Source organism: Trachemys scripta, chromosome 8 (assembly GCF_013100865.1).
Source record: "Trachemys scripta elegans isolate TJP31775 chromosome 8, CAS_Tse_1.0, whole genome shotgun sequence".
Classification (NCBI taxonomy): domain Eukaryota; kingdom Metazoa; phylum Chordata; order Testudines; family Emydidae; genus Trachemys; species Trachemys scripta.
Genome location: NC_048305.1, coordinates 22,589,832 through 22,613,102, shown reverse-complemented (window position 1 = coordinate 22,613,102; position 23,271 = coordinate 22,589,832). Strand labels below are relative to the sequence as shown.

Here is a 23,271-nt window from a genome sequence, read left to right as displayed (position 1 = left end):
TGTCGTAGATTCCAGTCATGCTATTTTCACATGTACTCTCCTTCCCCTCCCCTGCTCTGTGTTGCAGGTAGGAGGTGGTTGTTGTCAGACAGTCCACTTGGCTGGCAATCATTAAAGTTAATGGTCCAGTTGTTGGTCTTCCACTGTATCTCCAAGATTGCCAGCATATGAATGAAGCTGTTCTTGATAGTCCATTCATACCAATCCCGACATGTCTATGTGACACACCCAATCACTTCATCACTTTTACCTTCACAACAATATGTATGGGGAAACTGAGTCACATACTTTTTAATAAAAATACAGAAATTTCCCACATTCTCCACACCATATCAAAAGGTAACTTCAGTAAACAATGCATATAAAATAGAATCAAGTACAGCCAGCAAGAGGAAAACAAGGAATGTTTGAGAACTTCAAACAACCAACATAAAAAATGTATTATATAGGAAAAAAAGCATATTGAAGAGAACATGGATAATGCCCAAGGAAAATACCTCAGGCCAAACTACAGACTGAGCGCTCTTTGTTTTACATCCATATTAACTGCAGTTTTATTTCAAGTACTGAAGTAGCTGGATTTTTAGTGGGGTGGAGCACTTGCAGCTAGCTCCCACTGCAGTTGATTGAAGCTATAGGTGATCATCTCAACTTAAAATACGGTTACTTAAATTTAGGTGCCTAAATATAACTTTAGATGCGCAATTTTAGGCATTGTGAACATTTTGTCCATTCTCCTTAAACTAGTAATCAAAAGTAGTTTCAACCCATACACCCATGCTATTCATAATAGTCACAGGAATGTGCATATCATTTTATAAGCAGATCAAAACTAATACTAGAACTCAGAAACAATATAAATGAATCAGCATTCCCACTTACACAAAAACAAACCCATAAACCACAATCCCAAGGGCTAGAGAACATGCTGTAATGAAAAAAATTATGCAATGATGAAGAGACACTTTTAAAAATACCACCCAATGCTCCTCTTAGAAATGGACACATGCTTGGGGGTTTGAGCAAAGGGCCTCCAAAACCCAGAATTCAAAAACAAACAGCTCCAATTTTGTAGAGGGCAATCATCTCTGAGCAGTTTTTGGGAGCTACCTTCCCCTGGCAGCATGCTCCCTTAAGGGCTCTACTGTCCCTTCACATGGCCTTGACAGAAGCATGAACTATCTTCCACCTGAAGCGCCAGTGTGCAATGGAATGCACCCCTGTAGTCACACCTACACACTATTATAAAAATCTTTGTACCAAATATGCCTTGTAAGGTATTATTTGATACCTTACAATAATAATGGTTAATAATATAATGGTGGAATGTATAAATTACATGTAAAGTTATGAATTCTCCCTGAATGATGCTGGTGGCACATGTTCAAACCCACATAGCCCCAGTTAGGCAGAACTGCTTACGCAGGTCTCAAAAGGAATGTGTGTTTACCTCAGTTTACATACAAGTTGTAAACAGAATCCTCAGACAGCAAGGGGGGAAGGCAGGAGATAAAGAAAACCCGCATTCCAGCAAACAGGTAAAAAGAAACATCATGGAACTTTGTTCACCACCAGTCATCATGTTGTCTTCTTTACTGTTTTAATAAACTTTGCTTTGAGTGGTAACCTTCAGGAAAATGCATCTCAAAGTGGGACTGGACTAGAAAAGTGAGGGGGTAAAAGCACCCCAAGTTCTCTCTCCGTCTCTTTCACTTCAGAGGACAAAAGAACACAGGCCATTGGACCTTGGGAGCAGATACTCACCTGAAACTTGGCCAGCAATGCTACTGGAAACCTGAGGTAAGAACTTCACTTTGAACCAAGTCTAGTTTGTTAAGTTTAGAAAGCATTTTATCTGCATTTCTCTTGTAACTTCAATGCCTCATTACTTGTACTTGCTTAAAACCTCTCCTTGTAGTTAAATAAATTTGTTTTATTCTTTAATCAAAACTAATCCAGTGTCGTGAACTGTGTGGGTAACTCCATTTAAAGTGGCAAACTATTGTATTTTGATCCCTTTACAAGGGCAACAGACCTAATATCTGGACGGCCAAGGAGAGGGCGGGACAGTGCAAAAAACACACATTTTTGTGGAAAATACCCAGGACTAGGAGCATATTGGAGTCACCCTGCAAGCAATAACCAAGGCTGGTGGAAGCAGCAGGCTGTGCTGACAGGCTGCTGCGGTCAGAACTGCTGGACCAGGATTGGAGCTGTACACAGACATGCTGGGTGTGACCTGCATGCTGGCAGGCTGTTTGTGAGCAACCCAAGTTGGAAGCTACAATAGCAAAGCATTGCAAGGCACACAAAGTTGCACGGCAGGGGTGACACAGCCCCTCACTGGTCTGGACTGCTCTGCGGAATGTCACAGTGGAAGATACAAGCAGCCTCAGAGAGGAGCAGTCAGAGTACCTATCCCTTCCTGCCTCCCTGGACATTGTACAGACTGTTTCTAATCTATCAAATCCACCACCACTTTTCACACTAAGAATTAAAGTGCCAAATACCATCAGAAAAGCACTTCCGCTGGCATTTCACACAAATAGCTGCTTAAAACCTGGAATCAACAGTCCATGGCAGTGACTAAATCTCCATCGACTAGGGACTGTATATAGGTCAGATTTGGGTTCCAGGGAGTTTTAAGGGTTTACCTTTATTCTTCCAATCCATACTGTCCAAAAACCAAAGAAAACATTCCAAGTACTTATTTACACCAGCGGGTATGACAAAAGATTCTTTCAAGGTACCTTCAATCCCACAGCTATTTGTAACATTAATTGAAGAGGACATGGGATTTAGTACTGAACTGCACACCTCATTTTGCTCACTAATGAAGAAAGCAGCTAGATCAGGAGGTGCGTCTGTTTATGACCACAAGATTACATTCCATTAAAATGAGAGGACATGCTCTTGGATGTAAATAGCAAGCTTAAACTGCTATTAGCAAAAAGAACTCAAAAGTTTTCAGAAACAAACCACTCAAGATTTTGAACGATCTTTTAGGTCTGCCTCAGAGTTATCAGTTTAGCTACAAGCCTATTTTCTGGTGTCCTCAAAAATTACATGATCAGGACAAAAGTGAAATTATTATTTTGAATTTCAGTTATTTATGTCCATCTCCTTCAGAAAAAAGAAAAGTGTGTTGTAGAGATGTTTGGCCAGAGTCACTATTCAGAAGAATGATTGCAGTATAATAACTATGTCTTACAGTATAGTGCTTTTCATAAATTCCAGCCCACTGAAGAACTAGCAAAAGCAGTGTTATTGTGCATCTTTTTTTCTGATCTACCAATTCCTTCCATCCCAAATGCCTTTGCACATTACTTCTGCAAGAGTGTGGAGGTGGTGTGGGATGCGATTTCCGTTCCAGGGCCAGGGGCTCAAGTGCATGGTGCATACTACACATGCCCTGCCCCTGAACACTTGCTTGGCACATATACAGGTGTAACAACAAGTCAGAATTTGAATCAAGATTTTTTAGCTATTTATCTGAATATTATATTGTACAGAGCATACGCTGAAGAGAATCTGATTGTAGAAGCACCTATGAACATTCACTTTCAGCTTCATTTCTGACAATTAACATAAGCCTTAATGTTATCCTGCCATGGTTCCTCACGGGAACATTATAAATTATTGCTCGTTTTAGGGAAAGAATAAAAATTAAACATCAAACAGAACAAAGATAACAGAGGACTATAGTGTATGAGTGATAAACTGGGTGGGGTGGCTGTTTAACAACAAGTAAAGCATACTTACACATGGTTATTATAGGCCAAGCACCTGCAGGCAGGAACACCCATGTTTACTTTCACCCATTTATAAAGGTTAAACAGTTCCATACTATGTAGATATAAAATTGTTACAATTCTTCATGATTTTTTTTTTCTTTAAATATAATGTCATGGGAGAGGGGAAGGGAGGGTGTGAGAAGGCACGAGGAGAGAAACCCAATCAATTTTCAGAGCCAAAGACAAAATTTAGTTGTAATTTTACTATTAATACCAACATTAGTCAACTGAACAGTTGAGATCCTGAGTGAACAGGGATGTACATCTGGCTATCGTGAATATAACATCATCTGAGATTTAAGCCTGCTTGCATCACTAGTGAGAGTTAAGTTGAGCTCAATGACTGAAGCAGCTTGCATAAGTAGTATCAATGCATTGCATATGTAAATTTTATGGTCAGTCCTAAGTATGGTGTAAATGCTTACCATGCAAGCTTCTCTCGCGTGATGTACTGATGGATCTTTTTCTAGGACTGTTTTATAATCCTCCAGGGCTTCATCTAGTTTTTCTGTTTTTTCATATAGTTCTGCTCTCCTCAGCAGAGCCCTGATATAGTTAGGATCTAGTTCGATTGCTGGAAAATTAAAACAGAGTGGTATGTTATGTTTCTACACCCCCTCACATTAATGGTTAAGTGAATACATATATCTTGAAGTTAATTTATTTTTTTATTTATTAAAATCAAGCATAGTACCAGTTTAATATAAGATATATCTTAATAGGGGTTGGGGGAGGAGGATGGGACTATATTCTGCATTTGCAAGGGAAAGACTCAAAGAGGATTCTTTGCATCTCCACGGCCCTGTCTACAGGGGAGGTTTAATTCAGAGTTTTTGTATACTAACTGGTATTGGATGGCCACATGTATGCAGTTATTGCATGCTAACTGTTTTCAGATTCAGTACAGATTAGTGTGTCTACATGGCCACATGGACTTTATGCAAAGTAAGTGTGCAGAATTCTGGGCAGGTATCCCATGGTGCTTTGCCTCACTGCTGTGCTCCATGTATCCTGGAACTTTTCTCATTGCACATGTGGGATACATAGCAGAAGAAGTCAAAGGAAGGGACCAGGACTTGGGGTATTATTTATATTACACATAGTAATTATTCTGGACACTTCAGATATAATTTGCAGCGTACCATAAAGCCAATATAGTACAAATACAGGATCTAGAAGATAAAAGGATATCACTTTTAGACAGACGAGATGCAGAGGTTGAATTTATGTTCATCTAATGGTGTAAGTCAAAAGTAACTCCACTGAAGTGCTTCTGAATCTACACTGATTAAATCTGGTTCAGTACCTATAAATGAATGCTTAGACTGTTTCTAGAAATTACGAAAGAAGCACTTGTGGCACCTTAGAGACTAACAAATTTAATTGGGCATAAGCTTTCGTGGGCTAGAACATCTGATGAAGTGGGTTCTAGCCCATGAAAGCTTATGCCCAAATAAATTTGTTAGTCTCTAAGGTACCACAAGGACTCCTCGTCGTTTTTGCTGATACAGACTTACACGGCTAATACTCTGAAAGATGCATGTTGATTCAATGTATGCTTTTTCATCTCCCTATTCTCTTGACAGACACAACCATGATTACCGGTGCAGCTGGGACAGAATGCTAAACAGTTAGCTTCTGTACAACAGTAACCTGCTAATAAACAAGCTCTCAAGACATTTCTCCACCCAGTTTTCAACACAGGAAAAAGCACCTTTTAAAAACAAACAAACAAACAATCCCCCAAAACTAAAATAATTTTTAATGCAAGCAATGCATCCCAAAATATTCTAGCCAAACATAGCTTGTTTCTTCTTTTTAGAGGGACAAGGACAATGCTGCAGTCAGCAAGATGCAGGTCGGTGTGAATTGCATTGCTATGCTCTAAGTGTTGCATTGCAGCTTGTGAGCCAAGCCCTTAGAGACTGTCAAATGAGGATAACGTTTAAATCTTGTAACACTGCACAGCTGATTGATTTCCTTTCAGCCAGTACAAAATTAGTAGAAGCATTTAAAAAAAAAAAAAAAAAAAAAACAGGAAGAGGAAGAAAGCAAAGTGGAACAAGTCAGTTAAATGTTGCTACTTTCAAAAAGGCAAGAATACTAGTAACACTTACAAAAAAATGCTTACTGTATAAGCAGTGATGGCTCTCAGCCACTGAATTAGTTCTCCATTTGGTAAGGCTGGACTTTTGTCCCAGCTGTTATAAAGAGTATAACACACATCCAAGACCAGACATCTGGGGATTTACATGGGGGATGAGTTGGTGGATGCAACAGTACACAGCTGAACAGATTTCATCAAGAGATAAAACTAGGCAGCATGGGAATCAGAGCACGAGGTCAGCAATAACGTAAAAGACTTAGACAAAGGGATTTGGTGCCTTTCATTCCAAGGGACCACATAATTCCTTGCACTTCAAGGTTAAAACTCTTAAGATTTGGAGAGCTGGGTTGGCTTTACAAGAGTAGCTGTAGGAGAAAGGGCAGCTTCTGTAATAAGATTTTGCTACTATCACACTGCAAACACCATTCTTATTTGCAGTGGAGAAACAGGACATTTCAGGTATTAAAAGCCTGACAGCCATTTTATAAAGTTAATCCAAGATACTTGCCCCTATCACCATGACCTCCCTCTGAGTGATTTTTAGTGATTTTGCCTTGCCAAAAATTGCAGCCCTACTGAGTGGCATGATTAATGCACCGATGACATTGCGCAGCAGCAGCACGTTCAGAATCAGGAAAAAGGATCATACCTTTGCTGCAGTCACTTAGGGCAGCTTCTGTCTTGTCCTAAAACCAAATCAATAATGTTAAGTTTGTTTACCCCATTTCTAGTGATATAACTGAATACATACTTATAAGTGCCAGTTGGGAATGAATACTTTTGTAGAGACCCATTAAAAGCCTTAAATTACATTAGCAATATGCTAGAGATGTCTAAACCAGAAAGAGGCCAGCTTTCCATGACAGCAGCTGGGGTCAGTCATGTGACTACATACTCATCTAATTTGCAATCAGCAGCTCACACAAGGCAGTGTGCAAAAGGCTGAGTCACTCATGCAGGCCTCTACTCCACTGAAGTGTCTACTGAACTTCTCTCCACCTACTGGGATCTGGTCCAGTTGCTTGAGGGGTTAGTGCTGAAGCCATAGGCCAGGGGTAGGCAACCTATGGCATGCATGCCAAAGGCCGCACGTGAGCTGATTTTCAGTGGCACTCACACTGCCTGGGTCCTGGCCACCGGTCCGGGGGGCTCTGCATTTTAATTTAATTTTAAATTAAGCTTCTTAAACATTTTAAAAACCTTATTTACTTTACATACAACAATAGTTTAGTTATATATTATAGACTTATAGAAAGAGATAATCTAAAAACGTTTAAATGTATTAAATTAGAGTGACTAAATGAAGACTCGGCACAGCACTTCTGAAAGGTTGCCGACCCCTGCCATAGGCCAACACTTCCCTCATACTCCCAACTCAGTCCCTGTCCATGTGTGCTGATCCACTTGACAGCAGATTGCTGTCTTTAACAAAGAGCAATGCAGGAGACACCTTGCAGTGGAAGAGACTAGATTTTAGTGCACATGTGCTCTGCCTTAACTTGCAATGGAAGATGAGAGGGTTTCTGGCTGTATTGGAATGAGGGCAGATAAAAAGTTTAATAAACATCTTATTTTCATCCAAAATAACTGGAGTAACAGAGAACAAAGTCTGAGAAAGAGATATACAATGCAGGATGGCTTCTAAACAGTGTTTTTTTCCATAAGGCACCAACTGGTCTTTCAAGAAATGTCTGATTAAAATATCTATTGTAGTGCTGAGTAAACATATCTGTAGCAGGCATAAATTAAAAAAGACTGACAAGTTATTGTGGAAGCCCCTTAAAACAAGGATACTCTAGATCTCCAGGGCATGGTGTTAGCCTAACCAAAAGCCATTATTCTGCTAGGAGTAGGGTTGCCAGGCATCTGGTTTTCAACCAGAATGCCCAGTTGAAAAGGGACCCTGGTGGCACTGGGCTGTTAAGAGTCTGGTCAGCGGCACAGTGGAGGCCCAGGGCTAAGGCAGGCTCCCTGCCTGTGCTAGCTCTGCATGGCTCCCGAAAGTAGCTGCCAGGTCCTTGCGGTCCCATGGCACAAGTATTGGCTCCGCAAGGCCCATTGGCTGGGAACCGCAACTTATGGGAGCTGTGCAGGTGGCATCTGTGGGCATGGGGGCAGTGTGCGGAGCCTCCCTGGCCACCCATGTGCCTAGAGGCTACAGGGACCTGGCACCCGCTTCCTGGAACCACGGTAAGCACCGCCAGGAGCCCACACCCCAACCCTCTACCCCATCTCAGAGCCCCCTCCTGCATCCCAAACCCCTCATCCCCAGCCCCACCCTAGAGCCTTCACCCCCCTTCCACATCCCAACCCTCTGCCCCAGCCCAGTGAAAGTGAGTGAGGGTGGGGGAAGAGCGAGCGACGGAAGGAGGGGAGGTGGAGCGAGCAGGGACGTGGCCTCAGAAGGGGTGGGAGTTTGGTTTTCTGCCATTAGAAAGTTGGCAACCCTAATAAGGAGACATCATACTAATTGTTCATCTCCAACTCATTTATTCCCCTTGTACACTTTGGCAATTACTGGATTAGTTCTCCAGTGACATGGATTTTTAACATCTGGATTGTGAGGATATTTTGCTGTTTATAAATATGCTCAGATAGCATTCATGTTGGAGAGGCTATTGCAGCAGCTGCTAGAGAGAGTCTCATTTTATTCTCTGCTCTAATAGTCTGGTAGTATAAAAAGTCTAGGTGGTTCTACTTGAGCAAAAATGCTCAGCTGACCTTCTGGCACTTAATATCAGCTATAGGACAGAGTACTCTAATATTAGAGACTGTCACAATGTTTTCTATCCCCAATTCTATCCCTGCATGTTGGCGGTCATGCAAGTTTTCTTCGGGTATTGTAAATAGCTGGTGTGGGGGTGGAGAGGAAGGAGGGAGAAAAACGTGTATCTATTCAGAATACATTTAAAAGCAACAGAAGGAGAAATTGCTTTCTACTCCTAAATTCTTGATTCCACCTCTTAAGCTGTCAGAGGTTATTTATCAACATACGTATGGCCTGTATAAAAACAGTGTTGAAAACTGTATAAGCTTTTTTATGACACATGGTATTCAAGTGCCTTAGACAATTAATTTAGACCAGGGGTCGGCAACCTTTTAGAAGTGGTGTGCCAAGTCTTCATTTATTCACTCTAATTTAAGGTTTCACGTGCCAGTAATACATTTTAATGTTTTTAGAAGGTCTCTTTCTATAAGTCTATAATATATAACTAAACTATTGTTGTATGTAAAATAAATAAGGTTTTAAAAATATTTAAGAAGTTTCATTTAAAATTAAATTAAAATGCAGAGTCCCCCGGACCGGTGGCCAGCACCAAGGCAGTGTGAGTGCCACTGAAAAATCAGCTCACGTGTCGCCTTCGGCATGCGTGCCATAGGTTGCCTACCCCCGATTTAGACCCACAACTTCCCTGTGAAGCAGGGAAGTATTGCTGAATGCTCACTGTTATGTCCTGCTCCAGTTCCCACTGAGGTCAATGGTATAATTCTCAGGCCTAAACGGGAGCCGGATAAGGTACTAAGGAGTTGTCCTGGCTGGCTCCTCACTCATCTCCATTACCCTCTTTTTAACCACAGTTCTGCAGCAATTTTGGTAGCACATTTATTGTGATGAAGACCATCATACCCACACCACAACTTTTAACGGATTTAAAAAAAAAAACTGGATAGAGGCACAGTTCCCTTGACTGGTTACAAATTATACAGTTGATTTGGTTCCCCACAACAGATTTTCTCCCAACAGCTATGTTTGTGTCTCCACAGCTACCATGCTGCTTAACAGTGTATCAGTGCATTCTGGTAATAGCTGGACAGCTATCCCATAGTGACTAAGCAGGGGATAGAGCAATGGCTCTCAACCTTTCCAGACTACTGTACCCTTTTCAAGCGTCTGATTTGTCTTGTGTACCCCCATGTTTAGCCTCACTTAAAAAACGACTTGCTCACAAAAATCAGACATAAAAATACAAGTGTCACAGCATACAGTTACTAAAAAGATTGCTACAAATAAGCTAGCTAGCATAGAATCATAAAATAAATCAATATAAATATTCTAATTCTATATACTATACCAGTGGTTCTCAACCTCTTTGCAATGTGTTACCTGGGCCGCAGGTTGAGAACCACAGCAGGCTCTCCCCCCACCCACTCCCGACCCAAGTGCCTCACACCCAGAGACCCCTCCACAGAGTGGGTCCAGGAGTGGAGCCCTGCGTGGAGGGCCAGCCGGCCGGGCAGCTCCCGGATCCTCACCCGCCGCAGCTGTGCGCTAATTGGGCTGCATGTGGCCTGTGGGTTGAGAACTGCTGTACTATACACTAAAATGTAGCAGTATAAACAAGTCATAGTCTATGAAAAATTTTAGTTTGTACTGACTTCTCTAGTACTTTTTATGTAACTAGTTGTAAAACCAGGCAAATATCTAGATGAGTTGATGTATCTACCCCCAGAACACCTCTGTATCCCTGGCTGTATGCATCTACCCATGGTTGAGAACCACTGGGAGAGACGACATACACAAAAAGCAGAAGCAGTAGCATATGAGGCAGTGTGCTCTAGTCTGTCCTACCACACAGACAGCAGAGACAAAAGAGGATCAGCCAGACTGGTTGATAAAAGCATGGTTAGGAAGTCCTGCCCATGTCATAACGCACTGAACTGGTTACTGGAAGACAATCATATGACAATTTAGGCCTCCACCAGGGCCAAAACACTGACTTGCTAAAGTTACTAAACAAGAAGTAACCAGGTGGTGTGGAGACACTAGCCATGTTTAGAGACAGCCATGCCCACAACTAGTTATGAACTCAGTTAAGAGTTGTAGCATGGACAGATGTGCTTACAGAAGACTCAACTCCAACCAGTGGGATCAACTGCATTTTTCAAATCAGTTCCCCCCACCACGTGCCCCAAATCTCCACCAGTATTTCAACTGAGATGAACAACAACAACAACAAGTCAGTGAATAATAAAACCTGGAAACTATGGCTTAATTCCTTCAAGCTCATTCATTGACTCTTGTATATTCACAATACTCTGAAAGTACATTCACCTGTTTCATTCTTGCAGCAGCTCTGTTTGAAAAGAAAACAGACCTGTCTTTTTGGTAGCAGGCTGGGCAAACCTGTACAGCTTTTGTATAGGAGTCTTCTGCTTCCCCATACTCTGAAGATTGAAGAAAAAAAACAAAACAACATTCATTGCATTTGCCAGTAGAATTAGTGAGAGCCACATAGCTTAAACTCTCTGGAAAAACATATTCCTCAATATCTGAAGCAACATCAGTTTTATAACAAAAGCAAGACTCAGCCTTGGTCTACACTATGAGTTTAAGTCTAATTTAGCAGCGTTGCATCGATTTAACCCTGCACCCGTCCACACAACTAAGCCGTTTTTTTCGACTTAAAGGGCTCTTAAAATTGATTTCTGTACTCCTCCCCCGACGAGGGGATTAGCGCTGAAATAGACATTGCCGGGTCGAATCTGGGGTAGTGTGGTCGCAATTCGACGGTATTGGCCTCTGGGAGCTATCCCAGAGAGCTCCATTGTGACCGCTCTGGACAGCGCTCTCAACTCAGATGCACTGGCCAGGTAGACAGGAAAAGGCCCAGGAACTTCTGAATCTCATTTCCTGTTTGGCCAGCGTGGCAATCCGCAGGTGAGTGCAGATCTCATCAGCAGAGGTGACCATGATGGAGTCCCAGAATCGCAAAAGAGCTCCAGCATGGACCGAACAGGAGGTACGGGATCTGATCGCTGTATGGGGAGATGAATCTGTGCTATCAGAACTCCGTTCCAAAAGACGAAATGCCCAAAAATTTGAAAAAAAAATCTCCAAGGGCATGAAGGACAGAGGCTATAACAGGGACCCGCAGCAGTGCCGAGGGAGGGTTGACTGACGACATGGCTTACAGGGAATTAAAAATCAACAACGGGGGTGGGTTTGCATCAAGGAGAAACACACATAACTGTCACACAGAATGGCCCCCTTAAGGATTGAACTCAAAACCCTGGGTATAGTAGGCCAATGCTCAAACCACTGAGCTATCCCTCCCCCCACTATTCCAGGCAGGACTGAATCTCCATTAAACTTTTCAAGGTGCCCCTGACAGACCTCACCAAAATGATTGTCGGACGTTGATTTCACGGAGGGAGGGAGCGGGGAGCCAATGAATACAAAACAAATCTGGTCTCTTTCTTGTTTTGATCCACTCCATCTCTCTTATACATCTTAGGCTGGCAGCAGACGGTGCAGTACAATTGCTAGCCATCGTCGTCTCCTGGCTGCTAGCTAGAAGATGGTGCAGAACGACTGCAGGCAGGACTGACTCTCTAGGAGACGAAACTTAAAGAGAATTTATCTGGAGTCACTCCCATTTATGTCCAGGCGCCCCTGACAGACCTCACTGAGGTCTGCCAGGAGCACCCATGTCTGCCCAGGCACCCCTGACCAACCTCACCAAGGTCTGCCAGGAGCACCCATGTCTGCCCAGGCACCCCGACCAACCTCACCGAGGTCAGCTAAAAGAGCACCCAGGAGACGCCGACGATGGCTACAAATCGTAATGCACCGTCTACTGCCAAAAGGCAATGAGCTTCTGCTGTGTAGCAATGCATTACCACGTCTGCCAGCACCCAGGAGATGTATGGTGACGGTGAGCTGAGCGGGCTCCATGCTTGCTATGGTATGGCATCTGCACAGGTAACCCAGGAAAAAAAAAAGTCGAGAAATGATTGTCTGGCGTTTGTTTCCCAAGGGGGGGGGAGGGGGGGGGGGGTGGTGCCTGACGACATGTACCCAGAACCACCCGCAACAACGTTTTTGTCCATCAGGCATTGGGATCTCAACCCAGAATTCCAATGGACGGCGGAGACTGCGGGAATTGTGGGATAGCTACCCACAGTGCAACGCTCTGGAAGTCGACGCTAGCCTCGGTACTGTGGACACACTCTTCCGAGTTAATGGTCTTAAGTGGGGACACATACAATTGACTGTATAAAATCGATTTCTAAAAAATCGACTTCTATAAATTCGACTTAATTTCGTAGTGTAGACATCCAGTCAGCTGCTCTCAGAAAAAGTGCCCTGCTGAATCAGAATACATACCAATGTCAATAGTTTTGTCATTTTAAACCAGCACCTCTAGTAGGATACTAGCTATGTTAAAATGCCAAGACATGGACCCAGTACTACAATCTCTAGATTTGTGCCACTGCTGTGCATATTTTAATTCATATGCCTCACTTCCAAACTTTGCCCTTTCTTTGAAGTTAAAAAGTTTCAAAATAAAAACAAATGTTTTTCTTTAGTTGAAGCCAGCCCAGCACTGATCTGAAAAATCATGACATGACACCAGTACCTCCTCTCAGAACTTAGGGAGGAATCCTGACATGATGACAGATGCTAAACCTCTTTAAAGAACAGTTCTTCTCTAGATCATGCCTTGAAGATACACCCATATCCAAGCTTAATACAGCAAAGGGTAAGTGAAGGAAGGAGATACTTGTTATTAATCACTGTCAGATTTCCAAAAAGTAAAGGACCCAGCAGGTTGATTTTTCTCCCCTCCTGCGTATTCCAGCAATAAGTTTTCCTTACACATTATATCACAAAGTTTCAATCATCCATTATAGAAAGCTCTCTCTAGTGAGATGTCTTGGAGGCAAGTATCCATTTCTGTGGGATCATTACTCTAATAAGTATATTAATGATACTTTCCTTTGGTGTGCATTGCACCAAGTACTTTTTAGCACTTGGTCTCTAGCATTTATTGTTGTCGATTAGATCTCCCTCCTCCTCTTTGGTTGCTGATGGTTTTGTGGGAGGGGAAAAGAGACCCAAGGGTGATGGAAAATATATCTACCTTAAGGTTTGCCACAGTATCTAATTGCTGATCTAAGTATTAACTAATTTCAGAATTTATTATGTTAAAAGAACATTAACCCACCTCCTTTCTTAAACTGCTCGTTTCCTTTCTCCTTTAACGTTGTGCTCTCCTTTCTTCTTTTCTGCAACAGATCAGAGAATTTCAGTGTCTCACTGGATTTAACTGAAATGAACAAGTAGGTCAGCTAGTTCTGCATTACTATGAAAGAAAATGAGAATGAAAAGTAACCAAGAGAATAGAGACAACACCTTTGTAGCTGTCAAACAGTTAATTTACTATTATACATATTGGGTGTATCATCACACTGGATAGGGGCATAAAGGGCTCGGATTTATAAACTAAAATATATATAAGGGACATTTTTAAAATAATTTTTTATGAATGTTTGCATTTTGGCATTTACTGTTTCCTTCTTCTTTTGGAAGAATAATACCTTTCTAGTGCCATTTAATTTCATTCCATTCAAACTGTCTACATAAGATCTGTCTAGTCAGTGAAGTCCTGCAAGTTATTATTTGAGACATCCTGTCCAAGAAGTTTATAATCAGCAGGCTGTGAACCCTGATGGGGAGAGTTTAAGATTGATGGGATGCAAAAAGTGCACTTCCAATGCAGCAGAGACAACAGACTAGTCCAAATGTGATACTGTTGTCTTGGAATAGACTTATTATGCAGAAGGATTGGTTAACAGAACATTCTTTTTTCTCCAGCGAAAGTAATGTAGATGTCAAGCACTACAAGCAGCTAGAGGCTGAAAGACGGGTCACTGGCACAAATAAATGGGCTTACTAAGGGAAGAAATACACATTTTCTCCTTGCTGTATCTCTTAGCATTGCTCACGGATGACTAAACAACCAGCCATCAAACCCAAAGGCTGGGAGAAGGTTCTATTAGATAGTGAAAATTGCAGGGGTGTGTTTTCAACCACAAATATCTTAACAGCACTGCTGGCATAAGTGATGTTGGCATGAATGCCTTTAGCTAACACTGCAAATACAGAAGGATGTCACCAAGCCATCTCCAAATGATCACGAAGGAATACTTGGCACACAAATATAGCTCATGGAAATAAAAACAAAATGTCATAGGGTAAGAGTACAAGGGACCCGAGATTCAAGAGACAACGTGCATCTCCTTATTTCTGTGGCAAGTGATCATTTTGACCATTGATTCCTCACTCTCATGTGCGCACGCGCACACAGAGTGTTCAAATTTAAAGCTTATAAATTATAGCTCATTGAGCGATTAAAAAGCCAACACTGGGGAAAGGAGCAGTTTCCTTCCCTGAAGATTGTGTAAATCAAGGATTAATGCAATTATCTATATCACACAGAACATCTCCTTGGAAACAACTAAATATAGTAGTCTGTGTGGAAAGCTGCATCGTTTCACAGTTGTGACAAGAAGCAGACTCAAACCCAATAAAAAGAGAGGGGTTCTTTCTATTGTCTGCTTTGCCCTGGGAAAATAGTTCTCCCAACCATAGACACCACAATGATAATCCAGAAACCACAATAGTTTTCACAGAGCAGACTTCAGGGAACACCATACAATTTTCACATCACAAATAAGTTCACACTCCAGGATCTTGTTCTGATCTTTGGATACATGCTCAGGTACCACAAAAAAAAAAAAACACCAACAACTCATCCACTCGTCATTGGATGAAGTGTGCTCCACAGCGTTCTACTCTACCATTTACAAACCCCATGCATGGTGAGATACTATAGGCATTGGATTATGAGCAAAGATCTCCATTGTCTTCAAAAGTCCATAATGGAGAAAAGCCAGTTATACATAAGGCCTTATGCAGCACTCCAGCATGAAGGCAAAGAGAACATGTGGGCACTTAAATAAAGTGAGTAAGTTGGCACATAAGTGTATAAATTCCTTTTCTACATTCAGGAGTTGGCTGGCCTATTTAGACAGCTACATTTGAAGGCTGAGCCCATTCTTAGGGGAATGCTAATGGAACAGCAGCACCTGCAAGGTCACTTCCTGATGTATGGATGTTGCATAGAAGAGAAATGTATATTCTTTACTGGTACATGCTTCTTGAGGAGAACAAAACAAAAACAAACAGATTTTACAACAGTGAACAAAATATTCAAGTACCAGTATGTAACTAGCTAGCGGTGTTTGCCTCTAAACCGCACTGTTAGGAGGCGATGACCCCACTGGAAAACATGCAGCTGTAAGCTTCCTGCTTTTTACACTGTACTTCCAGCTCAGATGAGTAACAACTGCAAAGTGACTGGTCATCACTTCACTGTGATTATATCAGAACTGTTTTGTGACCCACCAATTTTATTTCCATTATAAGTGGAAAAAAAATTGTAAGTGACTTGTCCTGGGGACAAATTTTGCAGAATGTCACCCCACTGCCTTATTTTCAGAGTGAGATTTAAGTAGCTGCAGGGCAGATTGCCTGTTCTTCAATCAGTGACAGAAGTGGGTCAGAATGGACTTTCAAAATGCTCTATTGGGAAGGGGGGGAAAGGTGAGAGAAACTAATCTCGACACCTTGTTTTCCCTGAGGCTTTATTAATATGTTCACTGAATCAAGTACACTTCATTATATGGTGCTATTCATAAGAGGAATCCAAAGGTCCATTTTCTGCAGTGTAAAAGCCTATGAACAGGGAAATTATGAGCCAGAATAATAATTCAGTGTCAGGAATTTGCCAGTGTCAGGAATTTGCTTTTTGGATGCATGAACTGACTGACATTTAAAAGAAAAAGCCTAGTGAAGATATTAAGTTAATTGCAGTTACTTCTTACAAACTAATCCAGTGATCCCTTAATGTTAAGTATGGTCAAAAAGACCCTGATTAAGAGAGGTTTATGAAAATGGGAACTGAAAAAGTAGTTATTGTTAGAGTTTTAAAGGAATTAGAATCTCAGGTTAAATCGGTCTGGCAATCAGCAAGAGAGACCGAAGATTAAAGACTAACCCAGAGTAATGGGGAAAAAGTCATCTTGGCCTCCTGACAAAAAGAGTATAAGCCCAAGAGAAAAAAACATCATGTACAGTCATATGAACTCTGCTACTTTGTCAAGAAAAAAAAATATCAAAAAGTTAAAAATGAAGGTAAAGTAAGCTCGTTTGCTATTGAAAGAAAACAACCTATGCTTCTTTACTCTTTATTCTGCAAGTGATCAGCTTTATAAAAATGCATGAGAAGCTAAATCCCTACATTCATCCTTCAGCTGCCACAGTTAATAGACACCTGCACTGCTGGCCTACAAAACTCCCCATTCAGCAACACCCGCCCAACTCCTCTGGCTTTCTCTTATAGATTTTATTCGATGGACTGATTTAGCCTTAATGGTGTACTTTACTTAGATCCATTTTTGCCAAAGGCACAAGAAGAGCATGTGCTCTCCCTCTTCTTCTCTGAGGCTATTTGTACAATGTGAAAATGCATCTCTAGGTCTTATACACTCTCTGGTAAGGTCACTAAGTAGCAATTGCTTACACTGAATCAGGTTCTACCACCAAAGGGTGCATAACAAAGGCACTTATGTCGTTAAGGAAATATAAATTTCTCAGCCTGAAATTCCATTTCCTGATTGTAAATCAGTATTTAGCAGCTGTCTGCTTCCCCCTGCAGTCTTATAAAGTCATTGCTACATCATGAATCCAAGCATCTGAGTTTCACCTTAGGAGTATGGTACTCAGGTCAATCCCAAGACTTCCTGCAGTTATCAGCAATAAGAATTGTTACACTGACAACTCTGGAGGCATGTGCCCTCCATTTATTAACAGAACAGATATATTAAGTATCTTCTCACAGCCCTATCACTGGTTACAATCCAAGCGTGAGGGGGATGAGCTCAGTCTCCATCATGCCCATTAAATCCTTGGCTTCTCTGTTGACAGAGACAATCAGAGTGCCAGTTAGTGTGAAATGCAGAGGTGATGAAGCAAACCTGCAGAGCTGTAAAGTTTTCAAAAGGGAGTACAGTAGCCACTTCACATCAGCATACAAGAGTTATAGACGAAGTTTCTTACTTTTGTGTGCAGAGTGTCTCAAGTTGGTAGAAACTGTACTTTCCCGAGAAATGAAAAAAAAAAAAAAAAAAAAAACAAAACCCTGAAAAATAAGACTAAATAAGTCAGCTAGGAATGCTGAAAAAAACCAAACAAGTAGTGACAGTAGCCTGCTATGGGCTGTGTTTTAATGACTTAGCACTGACCAAATAGTATTAATACAATTTACATTTCTTCCACGCTTAAGGGTAAATTTTCTAAGGCACAAATGGCAGTTAGGCACCTAATTTAGAAAATCCAGCCCTTTTCCAAGATCAACTCTCTGGAGAAATAGCAGCACAGGTGCTCTCCAATAAATGAAGTGACAAGTGGGTTTCTCTCTCTAGCTACAGGGCAAGTCTATTTGAGTTATGGACTTCGGTCATCAATATTTTCTCCCATTTGACCAAAGCAATAGCATATTTTGTAATACTGCTGTCCAAAAACTGCACTCGACCCAAGGTTTAAGAATCTGAAGTGCCTTCCAAAATCTGAGAGGGATGAGGTGTGGAGCATGCTTTCAGATGTCTTAAAAGAGCAACATCCCGATGCGGAAACTACAGAACCCAAACCACCAAAAAAGAAAAAAAAAAAAAAAAAAAAAAAAAAAAAAAATCAACCTTCTGCTGTTGACATCTGACTCAGATAATGATAATGAACATGTGTTGGTCCGCACTGTTTTGGATTGTTATTGAGCAGAACCCATCATCAGCATGGACGTATGTCCCCTGGAATGGTAGTTGAAGCATAAAGGGACATATGAATCTTTAGCACATCTGGCACGTAAATATCTTGTGACGCCAGCTACAACAATGAGAACTGGCGTTCTCATAGCACTTTCAGGTGACGTTTTAAACAAGAAGCGGGCAGCATTAATCTTCTGAAATGTAAACAAACTTGTTTGTCTGAGCGATTAGCTGAACAAGAAGTAGGACTGAGTGGACTTGCAGGGTCTGAAATTTTACATTGTTTTGCTTTTGAATGCAGTTTTTTGGTACATAATTCTACATTTATAAGTTCAACTTTCACGATAGAGATTGCACTACAGTACTTGTATAAGGTGAATTGAAAAATACTATTTATTTTGTTTTTATACAGTGCAAATACTTGTAATAATCAAAAATAAATATGAAGTGAGCACTGTACACTTTGTATTCTGTTTGTAATTGAAATCAATATATTTGAAAATGTAGAAAACATCCAAAAATATTTAAATAAATGCTATTCTATTATTAACAGTGCAATTATCGCAATACATTTTTTTAATCGCTTGACAGCCCTAGTAAAAATATACCACCACTGCCTAGATCTTGCACTTTTCACCAGTAGATCCCAAAGTGTTTTACAAAAAAGACAAGTATTGTTATCCCCATTTTACAAATTGGAAAACTGAAGCACCAAGAGGGAAAAAGCCTCGTGCAAAGTCACCCAGCAGGCCAGAATCCAGGTCTACTGAGTCTCATTCCAGTGCTCTATCCATCAGAGCTGTTTCCCTGCCCCAAGGAGCTCATGTAATGACACATGTACAATATGAAGGCAAATTAAGAATAAGGGGATTTATTACATTTTTGTCATATTTTGATTAAATCAGTAAAATGTCACCAAAAAATGAATTAACACTGACTTGGCTGCTCACTCAGCTCTGAGTTCAGTTGCCCTCAACCGTACATATTTCTCCCTATCATTTTCCACTTACGGTAATAAACAGCAAGACTCTAGCAAGACCATTCCCTCCCTCTCCCCCCCCCCCACTTTTTTGGGGGGCACACATTGGTATTCAATTTAGTTCTGAAATGAAGATAGGGTCAGACATAGATCAAAACCTGTGGTGCCAACTAAGAAAAACAGCCTACTGCTAAAAAAAAAAAAAAATCCATTACAAAACTCTCCAATATTTATCTGTAGGATCAACTTTGAATGTTGTCTAGATTATGATGTGGATGCTGTTATACAACCTAGTACTAATGTACATCCTTCTCTCGCAGTTTCACACAACTCCACACCTTTCTCTTCTTGCATGCCAAACCATCTCATTCTCCTCCTTCAAATTCCTTCTCAAAATTTACTTTTGGTTTTCTGTTCCACCCTAAATATTTGTTTCCACTCTTGTCCCGATCACTTACATTGATCTCTCTCCATTAAAAAAAAAAAAGTTACACAGCCTCCTTCCCTGTAAAATAATGGTCTCTCAAGAGCAGTAGTCCCTTCCCTTGTCATCTGTTGTGCCTCCTCATTGAACAACTCTGACATTAACCATGATCTGTTATTCAGCATGTTAACTGTAATTTAGATTGTAAACATACTTTGGACAAAGAACAGTGCATTCTTATATCTGTAAGAATGCTGCATATACCTAGAAAGTTGTAAAAATAAGTCTGCTGAAGGAGCCTTTTCACACAAGTTAAAATGAATCAGAATCACGCCCTTCCCGAGTTTTAAATAGTGGATTACTGTACAGAAAAACTGAGACATTGCTGAGAAGCACTATTAAAATTACCTCCTTAACTGGACAGTCTAATCAGATTTGAAAAGCATGAATCAGTACTTTGAGGACGTTTGAGCTATTTTACAGTAGGCCTATGAATTCATCAATTCTGGAATCGTGAAACCAGGCTACATAATAAGCTAACAGAAAGAAAGGCTCTATGTCCTAACACATCAAAACCAGAGAACCAGAGTGCTCATAAAGCAATTTTATAAGATTTGGAACTTGGATTTTTATTTTTCAGTCTTCATTTTTCCAAACAGCAAAAAAAGTGACTCATGAAATTATTAAAATATTAGATAACTTGACTCCTAAATCCTTTAGAAATATTTAAAAACTCTTAGAGCAGCATCATTTATAGCAAAAATCTCATCATATTACTGAAATGAATATTGTTAGTTGAACCCTAATTTTTAAAAACAAGATTTTTCAAGTTAATATTAATAGAAGTGTAGTGTATTCACTGGATTTTTTTTTTTTTTAATTAAAGATTTCCCAGATGAAAAAGCAATTCAAACCGCTGCTGTATGGTACTAGGGAATGAGAACCAAATAGAAACTGATTAGTCTATTTCCATTGTCCAAGCTGAATGAAGTGCACGTAAGCAAGCAGCATAAATGGTGCAAAGTGTGTCCGCCCAACCTAATTTTAATAACTTGAAGGGATACAGTCAACTTTAAATCTAACTGACAACTTGCTTTAGGAAATTTGCTAGAAGGTACTAAAACTGTCCTGAATCCCTATGCCAGATTTTAGTTTTATAACCACGTTATCTTATTTTGCACGGTGCTTTTCTCCACCCTGTCACTGATCAGGGATTAGCTGTCTAAACAGGGGGAAAACTGTGAAAGTGCTGTCAAATGCACAAAGTAAAAATGAAAAACAAAACAAAAACCCCAGAACAGATTCCCCCGTCTCGCCCGCAATCTTTCAGTTATAATTATCTAAAGTTATTACTTATACCAAAAGTAGGTAAAAAATGCACACAGAAATCTGATTTGGGGAGAGGGAGGAGGAGGGGCAGAAGGGGAGGGAGAGTTTGACATCATCCCTTTAGGGTATTCTTAGTGATCCAAAGAAAAAGAAAAAAAAGGTTAAGTGAATTTTAACTTGCCAGTGTCTTTTTAAAAGTTTAGTAGCATTAAAGGTAGTGTCCATAAACTTCATTTGCACATTGGATTAAATGTATTAAAAAGAGATCAAAAAGAGAAAATGTGTTTTAAACAGATATTAACAAGTTAAAAAACTGTAATGTAATCTCAATAAAAAGTTACCTGTTTTTCTTCCTCTGGCATATTTTTTTCCACTTCTAATAAGTATTCTTCATCTAATTCTGTCTGCTTCCCTGCAGGATCCTCTCTGTTGTCTCTCTCCTGTTCCATTCCTGGTTCCTTTACCTCAAAGGAGTCATTACAGTCATGAAAACACTCATCTGCTGCTCTAGCCTCTTGGGAAGAGGAATGAAGATCTCCCCGGTCCATGCTTCTTGCATGATGTGCATCTTTGGAACCAGCTGTCAAAGGACTGGTGCTCTCTGATGACTTCTGATCAGAAAGCTTTAAGCCATGGAGCAATTCTTCAGGTGGACTGGATTCTTCGGTCTCTTCCATCTTGAAGGAAGCTTTTGAAAATAAGGGAGAAATAATAATCCTCAGTACTTACAGTACACAGCACTTTCAGTCACAAGACTTCAAAGTACTTCATACATTTTAGTTTACCCTCACATTGCCAATCTCTGAGGTAAACAGTTATCCCATTTTACAGACAAGGAACTGAAGCACAATATTTAAGTGACTTTCACTTGTTCAACTCAATCTTGTGAGCACTTACACATGTGAACAACTTTACTCACAGGAATGCTTACCACTGGATTCTATACAACTACTCCCACAGGTAAAGTTATGCATGGGAGTAAGTGTTCAGAGTGGGCCCTAGCTCATCACTGCATTGTGACAACTCCCTTGAACACGCAGCAGTCACTCGCCCCTCCTCTCTCACAGCATCACCATCTCCCTGGATGCCTGCCAAGCCCCTAGTCTAGACAGCATCGCCACATACGGCTCCACCCAAGCCAGGCTTCCCCACCCATTCTCCCATGCCTCTTAACACAGCATCCCTCACCCAGTCTTGCTTCTCTATCTTCCCCATCATACATTCCCATAGACCCACTGGTCCAGCCGCCCCCCCCTTTTCCCCCCCCCCCCCCCCGAAACCCCAGGCACCACCAGGTCAGCATTCCTCGCACTAGCCCACCCTGAGCCCCAGGTACCCCCAGCTCAGCAATCCCCCACATGTGCCATCCCCCCAAACACCCCCAGATCAGCATACCACCCACTTCTCCTCCCCTGCCCCAGCACCCCCAAGTCAGCATTCCCCTCACTCGCCCCAGGCACCCCCAGGTCAGCATCCCCCCACTTGCCCCGAGCCCAGGTCCCCCCGCCCCATGAGAGCAGCCCCAGAGACCCCGGGCGAGAGTCACGGCTGGTGCCCCGCCCCCACACCTTAGGAGGGGAGCGGGATACCCGTCCCCACCAGACTTCAGCAAGAACCGGCTTCGCTTCAACTCCTGCTGGCGACTAGCGTCCCCTCTAATCTCTCACCGTCCGTAGCCCGGTCACTTCCTGCCTCTGCCAGCCAATAGAAGCTGAAGGTGCGGGGCTGGCTGGGAATTGGAGTCTTGTGATGACCTATGAGGTAACAGTAACTTCCGGTAAGGGGAGGGATGTGTAAACATGGATGGAGTAAGAGGCAGGGGCCCCTGCTGTCTTGAGGGGGGCAAGGGGTGGGACTAGGGGTCCTCTACGTCATCCAGTTTAGACGTTCCCTCTGGTGATAAGATATAGGATGGCGACGAAAGCTGTCCGTACAGAATGTTTCGGGGCGCCATCTTGGATTAGGACAGGGAGCGGCCATCTTGTGTTACGGCAAAACAAGAGGGCTGCAGCGAAGGGACGTGGTTAGT

At 41.5% G+C, this 23,271-nt stretch overlaps 1 protein-coding gene across 3 annotated transcripts in view; it reads right to left on the bottom strand.

The window, feature by feature from the left end:
- The window catches only part of TTC1 (tetratricopeptide repeat domain 1), a 46,500-nt gene extending 23,493 nt beyond the window's left edge, over window positions 1-23,007 (bottom strand). The window contains exons 1-6 of one of the 3 annotated variants that reach the window (XM_034779857.1): window positions 22,910-23,007; window positions 21,584-21,930; window positions 13,851-13,911; window positions 10,955-11,067; window positions 6,551-6,587; window positions 4,220-4,368 (exon numbers count right to left, since the gene is read on the bottom strand). In XM_034779857.1, coding sequence (XP_034635748.1) covers window positions 4,220-4,368; window positions 6,551-6,587; window positions 10,955-11,067; window positions 13,851-13,911; window positions 21,584-21,919 — 696 coding nt within the window. In that variant the 5' untranslated portion in view covers window positions 21,920-21,930; window positions 22,910-23,007. Of the gene's footprint in view, window positions 1-4,219; window positions 4,369-6,550; window positions 6,588-10,954; window positions 11,068-13,850; window positions 13,912-21,583; window positions 21,931-22,810 lie in introns of all 3 variants that reach the window. The other 2 variants (XM_034779855.1, XM_034779856.1) reach the window with 2 other exon arrangements.
- Between the last annotated feature and the right edge of the window lie 264 nt (window positions 23,008-23,271).